Source organism: Argentina silus (genome assembly GCF_951799395.1).
Source record: "Argentina silus genome assembly, chromosome: 8".
NCBI lineage: Eukaryota > Metazoa > Chordata > Actinopteri > Argentiniformes > Argentinidae > Argentina > Argentina silus.
The window spans coordinates 4,112,050-4,139,082 of NC_139662.1; the positions used below are offsets into that span (position 1 = coordinate 4,112,050).

Below are 27,033 nucleotides of genomic sequence, written 5' to 3' on the forward strand. Positions count from 1 at the left end.
AAATTTACCTCATCTTTTCAACGGTTTGTTTACCAAGCTACAATTTAGCATGGCACAGCAACCTCACTTTGGTTTGAAAATAGTTGCATTAATGATCAAACTATTGCTGTAGTATGTGTAACACTGAGGAGAACTGACTTTGTACACAGTTGTTCAGAGACCTTCATTGAGGTGGACTGTGGGAGAGCAGATCAGGGTGGATGAAAACCTGGGGAAATTGCATTGTCACCTAGCATACCTGCACTTTAGACAGCTTTAGAACGTGTTCCCAAAAAACGGTCAATTGACCGGATAACGCTGCAGCTGTCTGTGAACTTAATCATGATTGCTCTGTAAAATTAATCATGGGTTGGATCTTACCAATCTGTTTGGTTGATCTCATTTGTTTAAGGTTTGCAAGGTTTGCCGAGATCAATTCTTATGCTTCCTATTTCATCTTTCTAAGTGTGGTTAACCACAAATGTCAAAAGTAAGTAAAGGGGGGAAACTTCACTAGGCTAGTGCACAAAGTAGGCTATACAATTTGTGAAATTAGAGGATGTGTAGTCTGTTATTTCACAAAATATGGCAAAAAAAAATAAAAATATTATGGCTGTTAAAATCACACCCATACAGGATGGTGACGCTCTTGGAGATTTTGACATATCATGGTAATGAATGTGTACTGAAAGTTTATTCCTGCTATAAAATAGCTCTCTCTCTCCTTAAACCTACTGCTCACACGGTTTAAGCAACAATGCAACTCATTCACAATTTTGCATGACTCTTAGCAGAAGTGAAGTGATTTTTGGAGTACATTGCAGCTGACTTCAAGGTAAAACATAAGCGTGCTCTAAGCCACAGGTGCCGAGGACACAGCAATCAAGTTTATGCAGCTGTCAGTCTAAATTCTGTGGGGATATTTGGTTGGTGCTGTTTTACTGTGTAAACTACTGACCCAGTCAAAGACAGACACATTATTCGCTTATCACTCTCTCCCTTTAGTTGTTACTACCCATATACTGGTATGCAGTATAGGGCTCCGGTATGCAGGATAGGGCTCCGGTATGCAGGATAGGGCTCCGGTATGTAGGATAGGGAATAGGGTTGTTCTGTCAGTGCCTCCAGGCAGCCAGACTGGCAATGCAATTTACAATTGTATTACAGATATTGGAGTCTATCAGTTGCTTAAATTCTGTTGTATTTTAGATTTGTATGTTGTATACGTTTTAATGTGTTTAATGTCAATTTGTTACTTGTTTATCACCACTATTTGCCTTTATATAATGTACTGTATATTTACTAACTTTCCTGTACTGTGAGCCAAAGACATATCAGTAATCTACACCCTGAACCTTATCAGGAATACTAGATTTAATAATATACCAATACATACCAATTACCACACATTTATTCCTCATTCTTCACAACATTTCTCTGAATGTTACATTTGAGTAATAGTGAGACTAACATTTGAGTGATGAACATTTGTTTTATATCGCCCTCTAGTGGCACTATAAAGCTTCAACGCAAAGAATGCTGTTTCAATTAGTACCACATATTTCCTCAACTCACTCAAACAATGCCCAGCAAAGCTCTTTGTATTATTTCAGAAATTCTCAATTTACAGTTATGCACTGTAGCTATACTCACACTCAAACTTTATGTCTAAAGAGCTGTATTCACTTCAAGAGTAATAGGGGCCACTGAATGTTTTGTTAATCATGTATAAAAAATATATTACATGCTTTAATTTCTTTTTTAAATTTTTTTTTTTAAATGTTTGTTATCCTGTTCTTATGCAATTTTTGTGCCAGTGTTGTGTATTATAGCAATACTGGGGTATGTTAAAGCAATATCCTGAAACGTGTTCAACATTTGTTTATAAAATATGTATATCCCTTAGGCACCACTAATAGGCTAAAAGTGTATTGGTAACATCTGAAATGTTTAAGTTACTCATGTATTGGATTATACTTGATATTGTATTGAAAATGCAATAATAGCATTTGTTGTTGAACCATCACCATGATCAAGACCATCATCACTGATGTTGGTCTCAGGTGTCAATTTTGATTGAGGTTAGAAAACATGCTTATCCAATCATATTCATATTGGTCACAACTCTTGTCACCTAAACTTGTAGTCCCTTTGTACGCCTTTTAACAGACTGTACAATCAGTTGCAATAAAGTGGCGTGTCATAGCAAGTTTGTAGAGTAATTTCTGCTTCAGATATGTGAAGATAGCAGTCATCCATGCTGTATGTGTCTTTTACTCCCTGATACCTAACACAAACTCAATTTTCACCATAATAAACACCAACAAATTATAATTTAAATAACTTTTATTAAAACACAATGACCAAATGTCTTTCGGATAAAAGTGATAGATAACATTGACAAACACTTTTATCATGCATACTGTTATAAAATTGCATCACTTGACACATTTACTGAAAATAGAATGACAGAATATTTTACATAAGTCAAGAGGTGGACAGTTTGGTTCAAATATAGAGTACTTTTACATAGAGTAAAACACTTGTATATGGTGTATCACAAATTCGATTAAATCTAAAACTGTACTTACAGTCCAAGGTACCTGATGATGCTTGGGTCCAGGGTAGACACAGAAGAGGGGCTCATATTGTGTTCGAATAAAACTGCATAGGGAACAAACATTTGAAAATCCTGTGACTGTATGATTGAGTATAAGTCTAGCAACAGTTTTATTTGACCTGTTCATACAGTGACATCAGTGTGTTTGTACTGTTAATTACTTGAGAGCAGCAACAAGATGGAGCAGTGAATTTAGCCTAAAAATAGTCTTGCGACAGTGTACTACATATCAATCAAATACTGTCTTCACCCATGGTACAGTACAGTGCTTGGGCCTTCATAATACATCTGCTTTGTTGACACACTGCGGTTAGCATACCTTTATGATCTTGAGCTATACTTGTATTTATTTATAGTATTTGTATGTATATGTATTTATAGAATTTGTCTAAAAACTGGACATTGTCAGACATTGTTAGGTAACCATATCATCAAGTGACAAAATCTGGTGGTCATCCCCAAATATAGCTACAACTGCAAACAAATATTGGTCACAGTTTACAGTAAGTTGACACTATACCTGTGTCGTACCTCTGTAATCACTGTAGCAACAGAATTGTATTAACACATTGTTACATTAGTAACTGCTTTGTAATTGCATAGTAATGGAGGTGAGCAGTGGGTTCTTTTAGTTTCTTGGGGATGTGAGCATCCTGCGTACAATCCTACATTACTTAAAAGTAAGTGTTATTGATTGTAGAAGAAAACACTCTATTGTTGGTAATGTAGGATTGCACACAGGGTGCTCACATCCCCAAGAAACTAAAAGAACCCACTACACTAATTTGACCTTATGATAGATAAGCGTGTCCCTTCACTGAGCACTTTTCACTAATGCATGTAGCTTACTGCTGTCATGTGGTGGGATTACGGGGGACTAAGAGCCTTGGAGTGAATATCTCCATCTTATGGTTGTAATCAACTATATTCATTAAGGCCTCTGTTGTAGTGGTAGTAGAGGTTGTCTGCCAAGGAGTTCCACAGAGAACAAAACAAGAGGTCATGTGCTACAGCCTAGATATTCTGGGCATGTTAGGGATCAATAAGAGCCTATTTCTTTTGACTTGCAGAGATTGTTGCAACTGTCAGGAGTTAAAGATTATTGTGTGAAATGCTGGGTAGTCCCTGTATGTACCAATACATATAGCTAGTATGAAATGATCTAACCAAAACATGTAGATACTCCTTTCTCCTTCACAGGCAGAAAACCACTGAGTAAGTGTGATTATTAGGTACATGCTATTCTTAGTGCACATGAAAACTGAGCTTATGTACGCATAATTTGTTTTCTATCCATATTGGCTTGCATTACTGAATGTATGTACTGTACTGTGGCTAAAGCTCCCTCTCAATCATCATCGGATGTTTTTTTTAAGCAGTACAAACATCATTGGTTAATTGACAGCTGTACTGTGTAGATACTTACAGAGCTGGTTATAACTGGGAACACCAATCTTATGTGAGGGCTCTAAGGCAGTGGTCCTGTTTGTTCTGTCAATGCATAACTTCAGGCATTTAGTAGGGATAAAAAAAATGTTTACCCCAATTTGAATATCTATAATCAACATAAATAGACATGATCCAAATCTTGATGCCAGACTACACTAAATGCAGGTAAAAGTGTGTTATTAGAGGAACATGACAAAATATTGGTGCAGTATACATACCTCTGCTGCTCACAGGCTTACGTTAAAGGCCTGGCAAGCTGGGTTTTCACTCTCCTTACTCACCCACATCCTGTTCTTATGGTACTAGTGCAGTGGTACTAGTGCAGTGATACCAGCTGCAGTCTAGCAGGTTGAATGTGTCAGGTTATTGCAGATCTTCTCATCCTTTAGAAAGCAATGTTTCTCCAGTGGGGTCTTTTTTTCAGGACAAAAGGAGGGACTTGGGCTATATTACTGTAGTTTGGGGGGGGGGGGGGGGGGTGCTAGGTGATTTGATAAACAGAAGTGCTTCTTCCTGAAATAGGGATACTTTAAAACAAACAAGCATCTTGGTTGAACTGTCAGAATATAAAATACAAGATCCCCTCAACACGTGTGAGAATGTTTCAAAGTGAAATGCTCATTCTGCTTTTTGTTTTTATTCCTTTGTTCACGTGAAATGTTAGGTAGATGATGTTGGAATGCTGCGGTTGTCAGGGAAATCTCAGCTGAACAAACACTCCCTTCCCTGACCTCCTCTGAAGAAAAGGTTCAACCAGAGGTCAATATACCGGAGCAAAACACAACAATTGTGTTAACAATATTCCTAGCCATGTTAATGGCTGATCCTCTTCACTGCTTACATGGAGTGAAAAAAACAAGTCAAATCAAATCATAACCGGGAAATAAAAAATAAGTGAAACAAATAATTGCTCCTTTTTAACTGGGTAACGTTGAGATCAGCTCAACGTTGAGATCAAGGTTAATCCCTCAGCAGTGCAACGTGAGTTAACCCACTTCAGAGTGAAATCAAGCACACTCCTGATGGAGAGGAGCATGTGTGGCAGCCGGTGGCAGGATCCCCCTGCTTGTGTAGGAAAGAAGGGACATGGCACAGACAAACCTCAAAGGGAAGGGGAGTCTATGACAACATTGTCAAAGACAACAGTGAAGAAGGGGCATGGGCTACTGATTACTTCAGCCCCGTCCTCCCAAACTGCACCCATGTGTGTCCTGCAATTGCATGCACACAGCAAAGCAGGACACTGGCTGCAAACAGGGGCCAGCAGAGGCTCTTTGATCCTGTCTTACTGTGTTCACCTGGTGGCACAGTAGGACATAGGGGGTGGGGGGGCACTGGGGAGCACGGGAATGTTATTCATCAAGAACAACTCACAAGCTCCTTAATGGCCTGTGAGGAAACACGGATGAGCATCACCGAAAGCAGAGGTTTTTCCTTGGCTCTGACAATTGGCAAAGAGGTGTCTCCCTTCTCGTGTGCAGAAAACCACAATTCATTTGACAACAATTCCTTCGAAATACAACAAAGCAGGGTTGAGCAGTTTTCTTCAATTCAATTCCACGTCATAAACAAGTTTCCCTCAAATGAAACAATTTATTGATATTCGGTCACATAAGTGCATAAATGCACTTAAGTGTATGTTAACAGCTTCGCATAAGCTGCATGTGGGGTTTCCTTTTCTTTTCTTCCCATTGAATCAGGTGTACAATAGCAAAACGCAAGAGGTCATATTTTTCCACTTAAAACAGAACAGTCATCACAAATGCAGACTCACAACTTAAAAGCTGCCTTGTCAGTGAAAATGCACAAATACTACATTTCCTTATCTTCAGGTTCCTGTGAAGCTTCGGCCCTGTACTTGCATATCCAGACATAGAAAGTCCACAGTTGAAGTCACATGGAACGGACTTCCTGAACACATCCATTTCTTTCCACAGATATTCAAATGTTGAATACTGGTGATAAAAATAAATAATTATTTCACCATTTTCTACTTATGATTGAGTATTGGTATAATAAGTGTCTAAACATTCTCTTTGGACATTTCTGGTTTATCTGGTGATATAGCCTTCTGTAGAGGTGATCATTATAAGTATACTGATTGGTTTAAAGGCAGAAAGATGAAACCGGACCAGCAAATGTCAACACAAAAAATCCTAACAGTCTTTCTTTTCATCTCTAATGTAATTTTATCACAATCCATCTTGGCAAGGATAGGGTGATGCTAAAGCAATTGTACACAATGACATTCCAGGAAAAACATTTAAGCATATGTCTTACAGTGCCAGTTTGTGTAGCATTGTGTTTTTTAATGGGCGCATCTAGATTAGCTGGGTAAAAAGTTTCTAATCATATTGAACAACTGTATATACTGTAGCTAGTAACAACTAGTAACCATTAAAAACACATTTGGAACCCAAATGGACATAAGCCTACGAAAGCATAAGGTTGTCTACTATACAGAGTATCTAAAAACTCAATTAATGAGTCAAGTTCAAAATTCTCAGGCTATTTTGTAATGTTCATAAGACAAGCATCCCTTGAATTATCCCCACACAATATATGTGTAGTTGTTACTAGCTATACATAATACACATGAACCAAAACCAGCTATACAGGGTAGGGGAAATTAGTCCTGTAAAACCAGCCAGTTGGTCTGCTTGACCAGGCTAAGGTATACCAGTGTCCCTGGTTTAGATCATTTTGATGATACAACAGTGCCTGGGAATCAATGTATTAATATGGAGGACTATCTGGCCATAACGGTTTATCCCACCCAACATGAAATAGAAACAGGTCTGTAACTGTGTGTCTATCTAGCCTAATGTTTCTGCAAGAAATCTACACCTCTGTTCAAACCAAAGGTTCAAATAGGCCAAATGGTATCTAATCTTTTTCAAATGTTGACTATAATAACATAGAACTTGACAATAGAGAACTGTTGGCCAAATGCTTGATAAATCAGTTCTTCAACAAAGGGCCTTGGGGAGAATATTTTGAGGATAGTGCCTGTATCAATACCTTTAAATGACTCAACTGATTGTATTATACATAAAATGATTCAAGACAGTAATAACAGTAATAATACTTTGCAGTAGAGTTGTAGCTACTCACATACAGTGGTTCAAGATGTTTTCATAAATTAAAACAAAAACGGTGCCATTTTACCTTACTTAAAACACAATTTAAATGTTCACAATTTATTCCTAGAATGTACTATATTATATACTCCAACTGGTTTACATATTTAAATCCTCAAAATAATGTATGCCTCTGCATACATTTCCATAAAACAGGCTGCCCATATTACACATTCTTTAACTTTGTAAGAGGGGATTGTATTTCTTTTGGCGGAACAAATGGTGACACACACGCAAAACAGACTACTGTACCCCATAAAGCAGAACACACAGCATGCAATAGTTACTGACACATCGCAGATTCTCTTTTTTTTTTTTTTCTACAATTTTTGATGTTTGCTTGTTCTGATTGTTAAGATGCTCCACGAACTACAATCATCAGCAGATAGTCCTCCTCAGTTTTAGCAAGAGCTTTAGCTGAGGAATCTATGAACTGCTGGGAGAAATCACAAGGAGGAAAAGCGTGGAGGACACCCGTGTTGTCCTTATCTCTGCTGCCTCCCACAGGTAAGCTGATGACTCCGGCTGCCTGCTTTTGCTTTAGGTAGGAGACCAGGTTGCGTAGCGGCCGCTGAGTTGAAGCCGCTGGGTCTGAGGACGACACCTCCTCTGTGCTCCCGGGGACTGCTAGGAGGACCGCGTAGCCGCCAGGGCCTGCCACTTTGATGCGCCGGGAAACCTCATCAAGTTTGGGCTGGTCCAGGCGGAGACGCTGGGTGATCTTCAGCTCGCCCACCTGTCTCCCCGTGGGGCCGTCGATGAGCAGATCGCTAGCCACGGCCTGGTCACCCTCCAGCAGGTGCATGTTGGCGGGGAAGTTGCTGTTCTTTAGTAGCAGCATGCCATGCCAGGCCAGACTAAGCTTGCCACCACCTTCCTGCTTGGACGACTGGCCACCTTTAGAGTTCCCCTGCTCTGAGCGCTCTCTTTTGGCAGGGCCTTTGCCGCTGTCCCCCGCCTTGCGCTTACGCTCTCCTGCTGTCGAGACCCCGCTGCTTGAGGGTCCCCTCTCCGACAGGATTTGGCCTTTGAGTCTCCTCTCCCCCCCACCTCGCTCGAGGCTGCTGTGTCTTTCATGTGCAGGGGAGGGCCTGTCACTCCGCAGGGGACGTTCTGAGTCACTGAAGCGGCCACCGTCTCGGCTGTTTCCCCCAGGGCTGCCATCAGGGGAGGGGCAGCGCCGACGGCGGCCTGCCCGCTCAGTGCTGCTGTCCGGGGAGACCTCTAGATGTCTGCCATCATCCATTAGACGGCGCTTGCGTGCAGGATCACGGGCCTGCAGCTCCCGCTCCAGCGACCAGGGTTCCCGTGGCCTCCGCTCACGTTCCAGGTGCTCCAGTGGATCGAAGGCGGTGGCACGTACCCGCTCACGTATAGCAGGGTTGGGCCACTCTGCCCCAGCGAAGAGCTCTCTTTCTCTGAAGTGCAACGGCGGTGGAGTCCTTTCCCTGACCCTCAGTGGTTCAGGAGTGACGCGGTGAACAAAAGACTCTGCCACCATGTCGAACGGTGGTAGGGGGAGGGGCTGCAGGAACTGCTGCTGCTGATAGCGGTGCTCTGTATCAGCAAAGTCCACTCTGAGTCTTCTCTCTGGGCCCCCCAAGGGAAACCCACGCATGTGTGTGCACGCTGCCTGAGCAGCATCCAGGCTCTCATACTGGATATAGGCCCAGGTGTCCCCCTTTCTGTAGTCAATAGTCCTTATTGTGCCAAAGCGGTCAAACTCTCTAGCCAGTGCTGCTAGGGGGACCCAGGGGCCAAGTCCACCCACCCATAGGCGTGTGGTGGGAGTTGCCTTACCATAACCAATCTTTATGGGATTGCGGCCCACAATTTTGCCTGACATGCTGAGCTTGGCACGATGGGCCATGTCAAGGTTCTCAAATTTAAGAAACCCATATGTGCTGGTCTGCCCCCATGTGGGTCTCTTTATGTCCACCTCTGTTATCACACCAAACCTGTCAAAAGCTCTCCTCAGGTCAGTCTCTGTAACGGTTATGTCCAAGTTGCCCAAAAACAATGTCCTGTTGGCTCTTTGGTCATCCTCTGGAGAGATAAAATCCTCTTCACGGAAAGCAGTTCGCTCTGCAATGAAAGCTGGACGTGCCCTGGCCTCAAAGAGTGCAAACTCCCTCTCCCTCTCTAGATCTCTGGGCAAAGAGGGAGGTGGGGGAGGAGGAAGTCGCCCAAGAGCCAGCTGCTGCAGCCTGTAGTCTCTATATCCAAGCCCAGATGGGGAGAGGGGTCTCTGCGTGTGCAAATGTCTGTGGCCTGGAGCTGCAGCATATGGGTCTCTTTCAACTGGAGAACGACTTCTCCTCCTATTAATGTACACTGCATCAATTTTCAGAGGACGGTCATAGAGCACTAACCTGCCCCGTGCATGTTTCGCAGCCCTGGCGTCCTCGGGCTTTCTGAAGTTAACAAACGCAATTCGTTCGTCGTTGCTTCGGCTGATTTTGACACTCACGTCACCAAATTTTTTGAATTCGTGAAACAGTCCGTCTTCTATATCTTCGTCGCTCAACTGAGTGCCAAGTTCACTAATTTTCAGAGTTTTGTACTCACTTTCGTTATTGGGAGGCTGAGCTCGCTGTTCTCCGCGAGAATTAGTCCTTGGAGTGGCTAAATCGAGTGTCAGGTTTAGGTTATGATTCTTGCCGATAGAGCTAGTAGCAACATTTGGATAATTATGGTTACTCCCTGTTCGACTAGATACTTGTCCCTCAAAATCCCTTTCTCTCTTTTCACCAAGCAGACTCCTTCTCGTAGACCCTCCGTCACTTTTAGCTGAGCTATTTCCATTATTACTCCCGCAGGAAACCGAGATAGCTCCCATTTTCTTGCTGGTTGGGTGGCCTCCTCCCCTGTCTCGAATATCGTCCAAAGCCCGTGAGCGCTTTTTAATAGGCGACCTTTCTTTGCCTTTCATTTCAGTAGACCTAACCGAGCCTTTGCAGTGATTGAAAGTTTAAATTATGTTTTTTCTGTAATTTCTCGTGGTAAATTGTTTAAATGGCTAATTCTAATGACCACTGACCCTGCGGCAAAACAACAACATCGGCCATTTTGTCAGGACTATTGTCAAAGCCCGCCTCCTCGAGCCTATTGGAGGAAAAAGTGGGTGGAAAACAACAGAGAATGTCAATCAACAGCAATACTATTCAGACAGATATCATATAATCATGATGTTTATCATGAAAGTGAAATAAAATAAGAACAGCATATTCTAGGTACGCGCAAAGTGGCTGTCTATCAATTTTCTCTCCCCCATGCTTTGTGCCATCACACTGTGATTGATTTGTGAACAGATCTGATCATTAAGGACCATTATGGATCATTATTTGATCCGATTTCATTAACTACGTTTGCATGCACACAATACTCCGATTATTTAGGTTGATCATTCTAGAACTTAATGAACAATATGTAACATATAAATGAAGTGAGAAGTCAGACGAGGCAGAAACTGCAATTTCGCAGTCTTTCCACATGATGGCGGCATCTCAGCTGCAAAGAGTTACAAAAGTAGCTTAAACCTGATTATAAAAACGTGTTTGTCCTGTTCTTTTATTTCCAAACAAAATCTTATCAACTCTTTGTATTGTATTCTTATTTGCATGTTGTAACACAAAACAGTCAAGAATTTGTAAGATCTAGTGATTTAGTTTATAGTTTATTTGTTCTTTTCTTTTCTTCTTTCCTCTATCTTCTTTATTTTCCTTCCATCAGATCAGCTGCTAAAAGTACTTCCCCTCTCCCGTCTTATGAAAGCAACTCAATGCAACCTGACACACTGAGCTCCCTCCCTAACTTAATTCCTAGTTCATGTTTACTGTTACAGTAGGCTACACCAGATGATGCCAATTATGGGCTTATTGGAACAAAATTGTTAATACAATTTAATCTCAAGATGTATGGGCATCAGTCTACAAGTTCAAAATAGCTGTAGGCCTACTACATCTCTGATTTATACATATAATCTATTATAGAGTCAAGATAAATCTCTGGTGTAGATCAAAGCTTTGTGCACTTGGAATCAGAAGACAGCTTTACCTATTTTAATGACACTATATATTTGTTGTAGTTAATGAGGTTATTATATGTAAGTACAGACTCCAGTGACAGCAGTCACCCAATGACCCTGACAGGGAGAAAGTAAACTGAGATGGATGAGGAATTGTTGCACACCTAAGCCGTTCATTTTTGATGAATGACTCCATTTCACTAATGACAAACAGCAATGCAGGTCTGCCTGATTTAGTGACTACACACTTTTACCACATCCTACCTCACTGCACACTATGTTCTGGTAAAAACCGCTCCTTTTTAATGACTAGTCTACATGGAAATAGTTTATTATTGTTATTAATTTATTTTGTGCAAATCTGTCTTAAAAAAGAATTACTGTGATTTATATTTCTGTATGAGTGATGTTTTTACAATAGCCTAAATGTTACATTTTCCAAGTGTCAATTTCACTTATCCCATTGTAAGAAATAGGTTTTGTCTGTTCTGTAGTCACATGTGTTTTCATAACCTAAGAAAGACATGGCCACTATCCACAACTTCCTCATCTTTCTTCAAGCTGGCCATCTCCTTAGTTACTTATCTCTTCTGAAGGGTACTCTTATCTCATCCACTTGATCTGGGATTTAATCAGTGAGGCTGTATAGCCAGAGTACTGCTGTCTCCTAGGGCCTGGCTGGAATTTGAAGCTGTGGGTGTGGAAAGTGTTTCTGACGGGTTTGCCGCTTCTCTATTGGAACCACATGTTGGCTCATACAAAACACGGCACAGACCAGGGGGACTGGCAGCTAATCTGTTCCAGCACTGCTGTCATACTGGACCTACAAAAGGGAAGAGAATACGAAATATTTGCCCGAAGCAATCTACCCTTTTAGGGAATTATTGCAGGTTTGAAGGATCCCTCCTTTACTGTAAATCTTTTTTTTTATCTACAGAAGATGCATACCAATAATCACCCAGATAGTCTTGTAAGGACATCTGACATGGAGTGGGCACATAGTCATTTCAACCAGATGGGTTGTTGCCAAGGCCCATGCGCACTCTATACACATCAGATCTGTAGTAACTACTGTAGAATGAACTGCAAGAAGCAGTAAAGTGAAGTGCACAGAGAAAGAAACGAAATAAGCAATTGAGCAGGGAGTGTCACATTAACAATTACAGTTTTGGTATTTTCCTGCAATAAAACAACACAAATTGTTGCATAAAAAACTGACCCAAAATATTTTTTTCTTCGTTTTAGGCATTGACCCATGTATTAACCCTCATCTCACAGTGTCATTAAAAAACAATTTACAAATGATACTCATGTAGGAAATCATGCTGCATTGCCTTGAAAATGGTTCAACAGTCCTGAATAATGAATCATCCCTAAGGTATTCCTTGCGATCAAAATGAAGCAAGGATTGGGCCATTGTAAACCCAATTTCTCCCATAAGACCATAGCTCATCATTAATTTCAGTTTACCCTTGCTGCCAGATGTGAACTGGGGAAGCCTGTCTCACTGCAAAGCAGGGACTTTGGAGAGCGGTCCTCCGCTACATCATCAATAGCAAAGTGTGGTTGCTCAGTTAGTTTTTCATTAATAGACCTGCCACTTGCAACTGATGCATGGGGTGCCAGCTGAAGGCCTCTTGAAGTATAGGCAGCTAGACTGCCCATGCACAGTCCCTCTGTACACTCCCCCAAACACCACAAGAGACTCACTACGCTAATAACACTGAATGTTTTTGTCTGCACACACGCACACGCACACACACACGCACACACACACACACACACACACACACACACACACACACACACACACACACACCACAGCCTGTAAAGCACTTAGCCAAAGTACAGACACAACCAGACAAAATATACTGTATGTGGCACAGGTCATTGGTAGTGCTACACTGTCTTTTGCCATGCTACCAAATCATACTGAAGGTTTTGGATGAAAATAATTATTTGCAGCATGCTCAGCTTTGAAATATATAAAGGTTGTCACATAGTCTAATGTATGGACACCAAGAATTGTCCAATGGTGAAAAGAGACCCTGTATAAAGTGTGGGCATTTCCCTTTTGTCTTTTTGTGAGTACCTAGGAAATCCACCTCACAGTTATAAGTAGTATATCAAATCTACCCAAAGATTATCTGACTAATGAATAGAGGCAGTTACAGATGGAAGCCTTTATTATTCGTCACACTCTAGAAAATCACAATGGCCTATATGATAACTAAAACATTTAACAGTTCTTACATACTTAAATACCATGTTTTTTATTCTTTGGTCTCAGCATGTTCACGGTAATGCTTAAATCTGGAATCAACAGAATTCCTGTTCAAATGGTTTTGTGCAATACTTATGTCTGCTCCCATGTCCTCCTTGGGTCCAGATAAAAAAGAGCTGCTGGCCTGAATCATTGTGAGATACCTGTAAGTCTATGGCAATGTTACTTTAGGGCACAAAATATGGGGTATGCTGAAAAGGGTGTATACGTACAGTATGTATGGGATTGTTTATGAATGTGCGTATGGAAATGCATATACATTGGCTCAGTCAGTGCATAGTAGGGAGCTGGCACTGTGGTGGTGGTCATGTTGGCCAGGAGAGGAGACTGCCAGGCTCCTTGGCTTTCATCCTTAAGGCCACTAGTCCAGATGGTTTGTATTCCGTCTCAGGCCCGGGCTCAAAGGAGTGGGCCCCGAGACCTCCAGGAAAGCTGTGGAGCGAGTAGAGGCCGTTGATGCCGGGGTGATGAGAGGGATGGTGGTGGTGGTGATGGGGATGGTTGGGAGACGTAGGCATGCCCATGAAGCCGGGGAGGTTGCTGTGGGGGTGGGAGTACGGGCTCATACAGGAGGAAGGCATGGTGTCAGCCCCCAGGACACAGCCCGCGCCTGACCCTGCACCTCCTCCTGCACCCACCCCTGGCCACATGTTCTGCATCTAGAGGGGAAGAGGGTACGTGTCAAACTAAAGGCAAAGCACTACTAATTAGACACATACAGAGAATTCCTATCGCGCTACATTATCGAGAGTGCCAATGTTTGATGATTCAGTGTTTGATGATTTAATGTCTGTACCTGTCAGTAATGATCATAACAGAGCAGGATTCCTACCAGTGACCTATGTGTCAGTGTGTGTACCTGGTATGTATCAGCACGAGGGAGGAGGGAGATATCATATGTAGCAGCAAAATGGTTGCGCACCTCCTGGATTTTCCCATAGCGCTCCCGTTTCCTCCACTTGGCTCTGCGATTCTGGAACCACACCTAAGGAGAGGAGAAAGAGAGATTAAAGGGGCACCTGCCATCGGTCACACTTTACAATAAGGATACATGAATAAACATGAATTAATGCAATAGTGAACTTGACTTCATTTATTCACAATGCCTTGTTCATGCTTGTTCATCATCTCAAATACAGAAATTATGCAAATACAGCCACAGAGCTTTTGGGGGATTTTAAAATAATTCAACTTTCAAGGTTTTACCACTGAGGCAATACTATTTGGTGGTTAGATTTTACAGTTAAGTTACACAAGAGGTGGTCAAGTTCATGTTAGGATACTTACATGACTTATGAGGGGAGTAACCGCTACCATAAGAGTGGGTCACCTCGATTGGTGGTCCCACCTAAGCAATTGTTGAACTGGCTAAATATTATTTTTAATGGCACATACACATATATTAAGTTAAGTATGAAAAGTTACCACTTTACAATAACAATACCAAAATAAATTATTTAATATTACCTACCAATTGGTATGCTTAATAAACACTAGTTACCACATTAAGAACGCATGAAGTGTTGCCACTTTACAATAAGGATCACAAAAGCAGTTAAATATTAACTATATTAAGTACTGTTAACTGATGTTTAATAAACACTTTAAGGCCATTAATTGAGAATTAATGTGCCACTAGTGTCCACAAAATGGCCTTTACTAATATATTATTAACATGTAAGTCCTCTTTGATATATATATATATATGTGATATGTACTGTATGGCAGATAACCGATTCTTGACAGCATGGAGTGATGTTTAAAAGTCTATATTGGCACACACTTATGGCATTTGTATTCACGCACAACACTGGACTGAATGTAGTCTCAAATATTACTAGAAGCTGCTTCATGTGATTTCATTATTTAGAGCATACTACTGTAACAGGGGTCCTACCCCATTGTTAAGCAGTAGCCTATGTTAATAATAATTTGTACCAAAGTATAACCCAAATCAAACATTGTTGAGTCCAAGTTTCCAGGTATACACTGACTGCTTTCTATAGATGAAGTTAACATTTAACTGAATATATAATTTGAGGGAACTATCTGTTTTATATTTAAACCCTTTAAAACCAATAAAAACATTTTATGTACTTAAATCAACACATGCAATACCTAATCAGCAGGTTAAATCTGAATACTATTTCACCCCTTCATTCATATGAACAAATAGTATTATGAATAGTTAATAAGTGTCTTTATTAATTGTTTAGTAAACATATATTAGAATTATTTATGCTTTGCAAATAATGACTAAATGTTGTATGCATGTTAACTACTGCATTAATAAATGTATCCTTATTGTAAAGTGTTACCCTGCTATCTAAATTGTTCTACAAATATCTTGATTTGGGACACTGAGCAGGATTGTCCAGACTTTTATACTTTGCCTTCAACACAGTTATTCTTGAGTACACTCTTTTAGGATGGCACTGAAAACTATTACAATTGCCAACTGTTATACTGTACTGCTATAGCACAGTAGGGGGCTGTGAAGGGTGGGATGTAGAGTAGGATTACCTGTACACGAGCCTCTGTGAGCTCAGTCCTCAGGGCAAGCTGCTCGCGTGCGTACACATCAGGGTAGTGTGTCTTCTGAAACACCTTCTCCAGCTCCTCCAGCTGAAAGGTACTGAAGGTGGTGCGGTTGCGGCGCTTCTTGTTTTTGCCTGATAGGTCGATTGAGTCTGCGATAGAAACCCCAGGTAAACCATTGGCTGGCTCCTTCAGCTTCACACAGCAGTCAGAGCCAATCACAGGATAACCGATGGGTTTGGGAACAGCCTTCTCTCTGACTGAGGGAGGGCATGGAGAGAGAGAGAAGGTGAGAGGTGGGGGGGGGCTTACTTATCTGATGATGTTCCAGGATGCCAGCACCAAGAGTGCAACCATTTTTTGGGTGTGAATGCAACTTTAACTGATGTTGCAAAAATCCTCACTTTTATGTTTGAACTTTTCATGTCTGGTGCTATTATAAGTATTGTCATATGGTGTCAATATAAAATAGCAATATAAAATAGTAAAATGTTGAACTAATGTGCATCAGTGAAGTTCAAATCTACATCAGTAGTACAGTAACAAAACCACATAGACATATTCAAATTTCAGCATAAGGCAGAGGGGCTGTTTACTTCCATCAGAAGCAGCATGATATTGTGAATAATAAACAGGATATAGCCATGCAGGCTTGGCTTTACTCAGGAGATATGACTAAGATCTGGAGGAGGAAGTTGGGTTAAAAAAGGAGTGAACTTTCCCATGTTGTCCTAGGGCTCCTCTGCTCAGCCCCAAACAGGAGGTGAGAAGAAATGGCCTGATGTGCAAAAAGAACAAGGGAAGAAACACATGTGCACTTAACTATCATGTTTTAGTGCTTTTAGTTTGAACTCTACTATTATGGTTTTGTCAGATGTGACCAGACGCAACATTTCAACTAACTGAAACACTGTTGGCGCACTTTTTTTCTTCATTTCTTTAGAAGTTGCCTTTATTTAAATATCATGAACCAATTAGCAGAAAACAAACTATGATGTGTTTTGGTTTTGGGGTACACAGAAATTTGAGGTTTGGGGACAGATTGGGGACAGAAAAAGTACAGTATTATGGATCTTTTTGTTGTTTGTCTGTTGATTATGTTTACTATGACCATGATGCTTGAGGTTGCATTTCTGTGAGAATTGTTGGCAAACCGATCGCTCCCAGTAATATAATTTCACTAGCTCACAGATAAATATTTTTCTTTACTTTTTGTGACTTCACAATTACAAATGTCCTATCTGAATGTACATGTTAGATTCTGAGATTCAAAATACCACCCATTAGTCAATTGTATTATCTAAGATAATTAGGAAAGCTAGAAATAAAAATGTACCACATTTGTATTTGATACAAAACATGATGATAAAAGACATGAAATATGCTGATCTCAGGCAAATGTGTTGGGTATATGATGATTAACAACATGTATTCATATTTGCAATAAAAACACTTTCTTATAATCCCATTACAATGACCGATTATGGATGGTTCATTCTTATTGTTGTTCACGTTCATTATATCTAACTCTTTGTTGAGACAGAAAATCACTTTTCATCTACAGGCTCACACAGGGGACATTTGAGAGCAGTAATTTAGCATCAGCCTAATTCAATTTCTGTCCAAACAGAGAGAGCATTTCACCACAACACAAAATTCCTGATGTCCATTTGGTTCCAACCTCACACCATATTCATACTGAAAAGAACCCTTTAAATGTTTTACAGACGACGAATACTCAAATAGAACATATACTGTAGTGTAGCTTGAATCCTGCCAAAAAACCCACATCCTCTTTACCTCAAGTCGAGTGTAATTGGAGATGTGTGTGAAATGCATTACAATACATTCAAGATAAAGTCAAAATGAACAAATGTGAGTAGACATATAACATGGAGAAACTGTGCTATTCCAGTATACTGACATCATGGTGGAAATCTGAGCTGTTCTTTCCTTGGCCTCTTGTTCAGTACATGATGTGCTGCATGATCATATGTCAGCCGTGACTTTGAGAAAATGCTACATTTTTAAGATCATTGGATTGACATACCATTCCATAATTTCAAACAAAGTATTGAGTATCTTACAATTGAATACTTAAAGTTAAGTAGGATATAAGTAGGTCACAAGTTGTAATCAAATAACAGCTTAACAGTAACAGTTTACCTCAATTACCTGTAGTATCAAATGGAAACGTTTGTTTATGATTTTGTATTAGATTTTCAGCAGGCCAATAAATGGGTGTCACCTGATTTCCAAATTTCTCACAAACAAATGTTCTTTGCCCTTTAAGGTTCCCCCTATTCTACCATCCCTTACCCTCCCCCTTCACCAATAGACAAAACAGGAAGACATGTCTGCCTTTGAAGGTGTGTAAGTCTGTGCCCCTCAATGTTCAATAGCAATGAAGTGTCATACGTGGACAAACTTTATCTCCTCTCAAATTTGGCCTAGAAAATGAACACTCAATGAACATTCATCAAGATATCCATAATTTTGATTTGATGCCCAGGGATTCCTTTTGTTATAGAATGTATTCTGATTATACCCATAGGTCTCAGTTATACCATAATTTAAGCTAATGTCCAGCATTTTGTAATTAATGAAAATTGTATCATATTGTCTGCTTAAGCAATGTTACCATGGCTGATCTCCCCCTCTTGTGTGCTTGATTATGTGTGTGTGTGTGTGTGTGTATGTGTGTGTGTGTGTGTGTGTGTGTGTGTGTGTGTGTGTGTGTGTGTGTGTGTGTGTGTGTGTGTGTGTGTGTGTGTGTGTGTGTGTGTTAGGCTATTGTCCTTTGAGTCTAGTAAATACAATATTGCAAAATCTTGACATTATCTAGATTTTAAATTCTGATGAACTCTGAAAAACATAGGACTGTACTATCTGGCTGGCTGTCTTTGGCAATAACATGAATCAAACTGATGTGTATTATTCTGGACACAGATATCCCAAAGTCCTTATCAGAGTGCACATCCCCTCTTTCGCAACTTTGGAGGATAGATTACAAACATCAATAAATAAGGCTAAAGATCATGCAATTTCCTATGACTTGAGTTCATGGGACATTATACAAGTTTAAAGTGTTTCAAATTTGCACATTATGTGTTGGTGGATATCTCAAGCCAATTCATATAATATCTGAAAACAACAAAAGTAACAATAACAATGCAGATAGTTTGCCTTTTCTATTCATACATTAACCAAGTTGATGTGCAATGCGGGTACACAATTTCATATTATACAGTTACGTATTAAGAACATCTTCATCTGCATGATCTTGAATAGGCTATTGCAATGAACAACAAATAAACAATTAAACAATTAAACGATTGCATAAACAATTAAAAAGCGGGATTTTCTTGAGGTCATATTTAGGGGCAGAGGAGTTTTTAGTTTTTTTTTATCTTACCAGTGGGTTACAATTAAAAACGAGTTATTCAATGGCATATAGGCCTGAAGAATAAATTGACACCTCTGTATTTGTTTCCATTTCTATATTAAATGTCACTTCACTTGTAGTCTCAAAGTTGTACGGGGTGGATATGTTTAGACTATGTTGCACAGCACGAGTAAAATGCCAATGCGCCGAAATCGCTCACCTTTCGACATCTGCCGACTTGACCTTTAACCTGTTTCACTTAACATCAAAACTAATTGCGATTACGAGTGTCAAGTGCAGAGAAATCTTGCTGACATATTTATTATCAGGGAGCGCGTCCCCTTTTGCCTATTTCTAAATTATTGGATAAAGGTTTGGCACCGCTCGAAATATTAGTGTACAGTCAATTAATAAATTAACTATTTGGCCTAGTTGTTGGCTATATAGGCCTTAACCATTTTACATAAGAAACGTGATCACATTATCGATAGGTGGGCTATTTTATTTAAATAAATAATATGAGTACCAAATTAATGTATTTGAGTAAGACATCCGTTTACAAAAACATTTTGAAAAGCAACCAACGTCTGAATAAGGACCGAAATACAATTTCAATTGTTTTTCATTAGTGTTATTGGTATTATCTACCATAGAGTAAGAAACAGTCATGGTTTCAGTTGTTTTGAGTGAATAATACTTGTCTCAAATGTCCTAATAGCATATACTACAAATGAACAACTGATGAAGTGAGCCATCTCTGAAGTTAGAAGGTACAGTAAATAGACATTTTAGCCAATGTATTTACGGTGCGTCACAGAAACATCGTTCGTTTATTTGTAGGCATTGTGGACTAAGTAAAAAATTAAAATAGAAAAATAAAGTAGTAGCTGAACTGAAGTCAGTGGAAGTAGCCTATAGCTGGCAAATTAACTGTTTGTCTTAAATAGCTTAAAGTTTTACGATGCAAATTACAGCAGGTCAATGTAGCCTACAGTATTTTCCACTCGTAGTAGGTCTCCTTACCCAAAAGAGACGATTCGGGAAAATAAAACCAATGTTCTATTACAGTTGTATTATGATTATGATTATAATTAGTAGTAGTAGCATCACCATTATTATTATTATCATTATTATTATTATTATTATTATTATTATTATTATTATTATTATTATAGCAGTAGTAGTAGTAGTTGCAGTAGTAGAAGTAGTAGTAGTTGTAGTAGAAGTAGTAGTAGTAGTAGTAGTATTAGTAGTACAGTAGGCCCTAGTAGTAGTAGTAGTAGTAGTAGTAGTAGTAGTAGTAGTAGTAGTAGTATTAGTGGGCTATTAGTATTATTAGTATTATATTTTCACAGCCGATTTTCACAATGAGCCTCATGGTCGTGATTGAAATTTAGAATGAATTCTCCACTTACCCTCGGAGTTGTTTTCATAAAACGACGTCTTTCCACTGATTGATAAACCCTTTTGGTCCTGATTAAGATTGTCCAAGTATTTGTTGTGTTTGGAGGGCGAGGCGCGAGGGTTCGCTGAGCCGTGCGTAAAGTCCGCGGCAGCGTCGTTAAACCTTCCCATAGAAGAGTTGTAGAAATCACCCCGCAGGCTGAGTCGGTGCGGCAGAGGATGGTGTGAGGTTTTCTGAAGCTCATCACATGGAAGGAAAGAGGCAGAACCATGCTCCAAACCCGGAGAGTTTTCTGGTGTTGTCCTGTTTGGCTGTGAAGAGAAAGACAAACAACTTTCAGTCTCCATCGTTAGGTCCAGCATGCAGTTTAACGACTTGGGTCCTAGTGAAAGCGCCTGTGTGAGCGCGCAAGAGGGTGATTTTTTCCTCTCTTCATCGAAAGTGGGTGGGATTTAGAAGATCAGAAACAAAGACCCGTGAAACAGGGGGGGCCAGGACAGGATATAATCCGCCAAGAATTCAATCACGTGTGATTCCTGTCCCCTCAATTAACCATTTAATTCCTTTTCAGTTACCAAAACAAACAGATTGCAGATTTAAGGGAAGAACATTTTTACGCACGGAAACGAAAACACCATTCGTTTGGAGAATGAAATAGGCTATTTTGCTAACCTTGGTGCTTCAAAAATAATGTTGCCAACTACAGGTTGCCAATAACAGGTTGCCTCAATATTGTTTTGAACTTTGTTAGGTGACATTTTACACCCGCAATATGCCTGTTAATACAATTACAGTTGGAGTTACATGGAAACTGGAAGTAAATGCACCCCTTGAAGCAAACCCAGGAGCTAGGCTATATGTTGTATGAATATTTCTTGATATTACAAGTCAGGTGATATTATAGGTTTATATCATAGCCTATTATTGAGGGGGAAACTGTCAGAATTGATTGATTTTTTTTTTTTATAATTAGGCTACCACAATATTATTGGGGATGAAAAGTAAAAGTAAAACGAAAGTGGCGATTTGACTGACTATAGGATGCTTTGCAGTCCATTTAGTTTAAGTTATTATGATGTCTGGCCTTTTGAACCACATCTTTAAAACAGTCATACAGTGAAACGCAATTATGCAAAAGCCTACGATTGAAAATATTACCCAATCAGAAAATATCCTCTTTCAACCAAGAAAAATACGACGGGTCAGAAAATTAAACTGCCCAACAAAATCGACGCATGAATGCCGCTAACAAATACTGTTGAAGTGTTGAAATGCAGTGCAAAACATGAAGATGGGTGAATCTAATATGAACGGAAACGATTGAGAGACATGTCCCCACACATGTAGTTTTTGTATCTATTCACTGTCTGGCTACATGTTTACGATTATTGTCTGCATCCAATACGGGGTAGCCTAACCACAAATAAATATGGGCTAAATAAATGTAATGGTTTCCCCCAATGATGATGATAATGATAATATAGGCTAATCACCATCATCATCATCATCATCATCATCATCACATGGTATATATATTTGGCTATATATTTGCACATATGATATTTGTACAGATTAGATATGCATAGATAGCCTCTGTATGGCATTTGCTTTAATATTTTTTTCTCTCGAAATAACGTCCCCATGTTTTTGTCATTCCCTGAAATTGCATGAAATCAAATCGAGCCGCATCTTAAAGGGCAGGCTTATAGCATACACATTGTATCCAATAAACAACAAGGACATTGGAAACCTGTCCAAACAAACAAGGAATTGATTATTCCAGACGATCACTATTCAGTCGATATTGAACATTACGAATTACGAAGAAAAAGGACATGTAGAGTTATGAAATATAGGCTACGTCTAGTATTAGGCTATTATGAGAAATGTTACACAAAAATACTTAGAATTAGCGGCGTTAATGGGCAGACGACATAGTTTATTTATTTACAATTTTTAAACCGTTCTAGCCTTATTAACATCAAAACAAGTTACCTATATACAATATAGATCAGAGGCCCATATTATAATGGCGGTAGCCTATACTTAACATCTACTGAACTTCTGTACTATACCTTAAGAGGAATGTTCGGAGGAAAAAATATACAAATATGCTGTTTTAATATAGCATACCTTAAAGTACTACGGGTGACCATTATTTACCGTTTGCCCATTGTCTAACATGTATTGAGATGTACAATTACGAAGATTGTGGATGCCCTCAAAATAAATCAGATTGTAATCAGATTGTAATGATTTTCAGTGAATCCACTCTCCCTTTTATTGAGCTCCATCTGGAGGTAAAACCAACACAAAACTCTACCAAACTGGTATGCCTCTCAGCTAGCTTTAGAATAAGATTAAAAACTAGTTTCAAGTGGTTAGAATAAAGTTTGAATAGTTACTAACTCCTAGTAGTGAATTACAGTTTCTCATTCAGCCGTGGAGACTTGCCGTTGGAACTCATGATAAAATATAAGAAAAACACACTAACATACCACTATCAAAAGTCAACTGTAAACATGACGTTGAAAAGTAGGCAAAATTACTTGGCTGGTCAGGCAGTCTATAGAGTCATTTATTTTTCATGAAATAAATTGTAGCTGCAGTATTGAGTAGTTGACACGTGAGCAAACATTATCACTGAAAATATGAAATACACAGGCAAGGGTTGACTACTCTGTGAAAGTTGTAAGATTAAAGGATTCAAAGACTGTTGATATTGACATGTGATCTCCAATCTTTGCAAGCCATCTCTAAACATGGTGCACTTACAGAGTTCAGAAATGGCAACATTGGTTTTGAAGAAGTCTCATAATCTTTCTGGATACCTATGAGGCCACATGGAGCCCAACTGATGGACAAGTGTGTAAACAGGGGGTCCATTTTCCTTGGGAAGGGGACATAAGCACCATTTTATTCAGTGTTGAGTTCCAAAAGAAACTGTCAGCAGTAAAGGGAAGTGCATATCCCTTCACTATAACAGACCCAGATTGCATGAAGTGTGCAGTAAGAGGAAAAATGTCTACCATTGCAGAACTTTGGAGTTGCTAGTATCACTTACACTGTAGGCACTTATAATGTTTTACTTGAACATCTACATAAATACACCATGCAGTGAGTGGCACTGAGTTGACATACCATGTTTCATTGCTCTATACTGATTTCAAGCCCAAATTATATAACTCTGTAATTTGTGTTAGATTTTCTTCTCTGAGTAAAATAGCTCTGTTGCTAATGGTCATTACTGGATTCGTTTCAGTGGCTAGAAAATGATATCAAGTTTATTTATGAAGATTAGTTCTTCTGATGCTACCATTCAGGAATCTTGTCTAAGGGTCCATACTCTATAGTAAGTTGTTTATCTAAACAAGGCATACATAAAACGCTCACAAACATAGTGCTTGCATTTAGCCTACCATCATGACCTAAAAAAGGAGTAGTCTAATTATGAACAAAACCAGAGTGCAAAACCTCTCTGTATGTTGCTCACAAATTACAAAGACATGACTGCTTTAACAAGTGAAGAAGAATGGATTCTTTAAGCTCTGGGTGAGTTGTGTCCATGGACATAATTACATTAATGTGCAACATGACTTAGATTAGCATATTTTAGGTCAAAAGAGCAGATTGAGGCTAGAGGCAGTGTGTTGTTCTATTACTCAGAGTGCCACCTCCTACCCTCCCCTCACTCTGTGTGAACACTTCTCAAGCCCTTTATAACAAGCGGACTGCATTCACTAAACTCAATGGCCCAGTAACATTTAAAGCTCAATATTCTTACAACATGATCATGGTTGGGAGATGCGAATAAGATATAAAATGGAAGCTGGAGGACAGGGTTATGTATGTTGGTCAAATCTCATGACAAACATGTCCACTGTAGCCTTGGGCGACAGAGCACTCTTGAAATCAAAAACCCAGCTGAGTAAATGCATTCCAGAAATGTTAGTAAGAAGTAAATGTCTGCACTATGATCTCTGAGCTGCCCCAGGTAACAGAGTTTTTATGAATCGTACATCAAGAGAGGAGAAGATGTGGAGGATTATGGGTAAGTATGTTATTTGCTGTGGAATTGGAGTCTCCCTTTAGTCTGTATGTGTATCTCTGTATGCTGTATGCCAGGGATAGCTTTGGTGCTATCTCCATTTATGCACAAGCTTTAAAACTGCAGAGCCTTGGATCTCTGTAGAAACATATGACATAGAAATATTAACCCCTTGAAATCAAGAACAGGACACTGTACAACCAAGAAAAACAGGCTGGCCCATTTAATATAAACCAAAATTAGATTCAGAGAGAATCCTACCCAGAGATACATCCATATGCATCTTCATCCACTTGGCAGTGAGAAATGTAATAGATTAAAACGATAGTTCACTTATTATGAGGGGTGATTGGCTCCACTGGCTGTTCCTATGGCTGATGACTCTGTGTCCTAAGCCCTGGTCCTCTGAACCTGTCCTTGGCATGACCCCACACAGGAAATCAGTTCAGCCTGCTGAGAGTCCCAGGGCTCCCCTGCCGCCTCCTGGCTCTGGTCACAGACAGCCTGGATAAGGGTGACCCCTCTGAGCCCCTCCACTCTCACCCTGTGGCCCCAGGCTAAAGGCTGCTTCCCCCCTACATCCTACATCCTCTCTCTCCTTTAACCTGGTCACTGAGTAGAGCTCTGTCACACCCTGTTACACCTTACCCCCCCCCATTCAGGACGTGTGTTATGCCATGAGATAGAGAACAAATGTCTACAAGTTACTCTGATGATGGCTTATTTCATTATTTGAGTTTATGTTCAGCCATGTTGGACTTGAAAAGCAATGATCAGGAAAACACAATTAAAAGTGTGGGGGTCAAATCATATCCTCCCTTCACCAATGTGCATACCAGATAATAGATGACAGGGTTGTTGTATGAATGATGAATGAAAAGAAAGAAAATCCAAAGACCTGACCTCTTCCATGGGCAACTTGGGTGATCCTCCAACAGCATGTAGATGGAGAGTTCATGAGCTGCTTGTCAACTAAACACCATTCTAGACCCACCCAGTTTCAACCACAACTCTTTTTGGACTCAGTGTACACATTGTCAATATGGACATGTCTTTGTCTAGCCATAACCCCCTGAAGCCTTTCCTCTCACGTACAGGGTGCCGATTCAACCTGAGGTTTGCATTAGAATAGGAGAAGGAAAGGGAGGGAAGGGTAATTCAATTATACACCATGAATGCACAGAGATGATCCCATATGAACGGGCAGGGCCTTCCTTCAGAGGTCTCCTCACAGACCCCAGTCTGTGTTGAGAGGCTCGCAGGCCAGCTGAGGCAGTGACTGACAGCTGTCGACCTCTGGGGTCATCAGACAGGAGAGGTGCAGTCTGGGAAACGGGCACTGGAGTTGGAGTTTGTAAGGACACTTGGGGTGGAGGGGGAGGAATGGGAAGTGGGGTGACTGTCCTCTCTCTGACCTCATATGAGGCGTCACCAAACACACTGAGACCCAGTGAATGTGGACAATCATCAAGATCCAGAGCTGACAACATCTGAGGGATGAGCTGGGTGTTTCTATTGGAGGATATTCTGCCAGTAGCACATGGTGAAATCCACCCATATCCACAGCCTACGGAATGAGCAGAATATATGTAAGTGGAGCAGTGTATTCAGACTATAAGTGTATAAGTGGAGCAGTGTATTCATCTGTCTCTTCCCAACTGAGGTTGTGAGAGTGCGAAATACCTTGAGCCACCAAATAGGTTGGCCACAACACACATGCCACAGTTTTGTGTTCTTTCACTTTCCCAGCTTACTGTGTTCTGTGCAAAACTTGAAATCCTCATGCACCGACAAGATGTGCAATGTAATATAATATTTGAAAGAAAATGTAAAATGAAAGGAGAGGAAGAAAAGAAAAGGACAAAGAATCTTTGTCTCAACATCATTGAACAGTAGCACAGAGAGAGGTCTCTGCGTGTGGAAGAACACAGGGTTATGAAAGCTCAGTCTATCGTGATAAATTGTTCTCTGCACTGACTGGCCCTTAATGAAGGACAGACCAGAAAACCCCCACTTCTTACTCACAATCTCCAGGAATCCATAAACAGGCACCTTAGCATAACCATCTGGATATCAGCTAAACCCAAATGCAGTGGACGCGCGCCAGTGCTAAAAATAAATAATCCCCAAATGTGTTTATAGTGGATGGGGAACCGCT

At 40.1% G+C, this 27,033-nt stretch overlaps 2 protein-coding genes across 2 annotated transcripts; both read right to left on the reverse strand.

The window, feature by feature from the left end:
* Nucleotides 1–7,489: 7,489 nt before the first annotated feature.
* Nucleotides 7,490–10,248, reverse strand: rbm15 (RNA binding motif protein 15). Its single transcript, XM_083675438.1, has one exon. The coding sequence runs from the start codon at nucleotides 10,118–10,120 to the stop codon at nucleotides 7,541–7,543; it is 2,580 nt and encodes an 859-aa protein (XP_083531564.1). The 5' UTR covers nucleotides 10,121–10,248; the 3' UTR covers nucleotides 7,490–7,540.
* A 3,556-nt stretch (nucleotides 10,249–13,804) lies between these two features.
* Nucleotides 13,805–21,185, reverse strand: alx3 (ALX homeobox 3; the record flags this gene model as incomplete). Its single annotated transcript, XM_083675413.1, has 4 exons — nucleotides 20,838–21,185; nucleotides 16,023–16,297; nucleotides 14,359–14,484; nucleotides 13,805–14,158 (listed from the first exon to the last, which is right to left on the reverse strand). Exons 1-4 carry the CDS (start codon nucleotides 21,172–21,174, stop codon nucleotides 13,805–13,807), a joined length of 1,092 nt encoding a protein of 363 aa, XP_083531539.1. The 5' UTR covers nucleotides 21,175–21,185.
* Nucleotides 21,186–27,033: the final 5,848 nt, after the last annotated feature.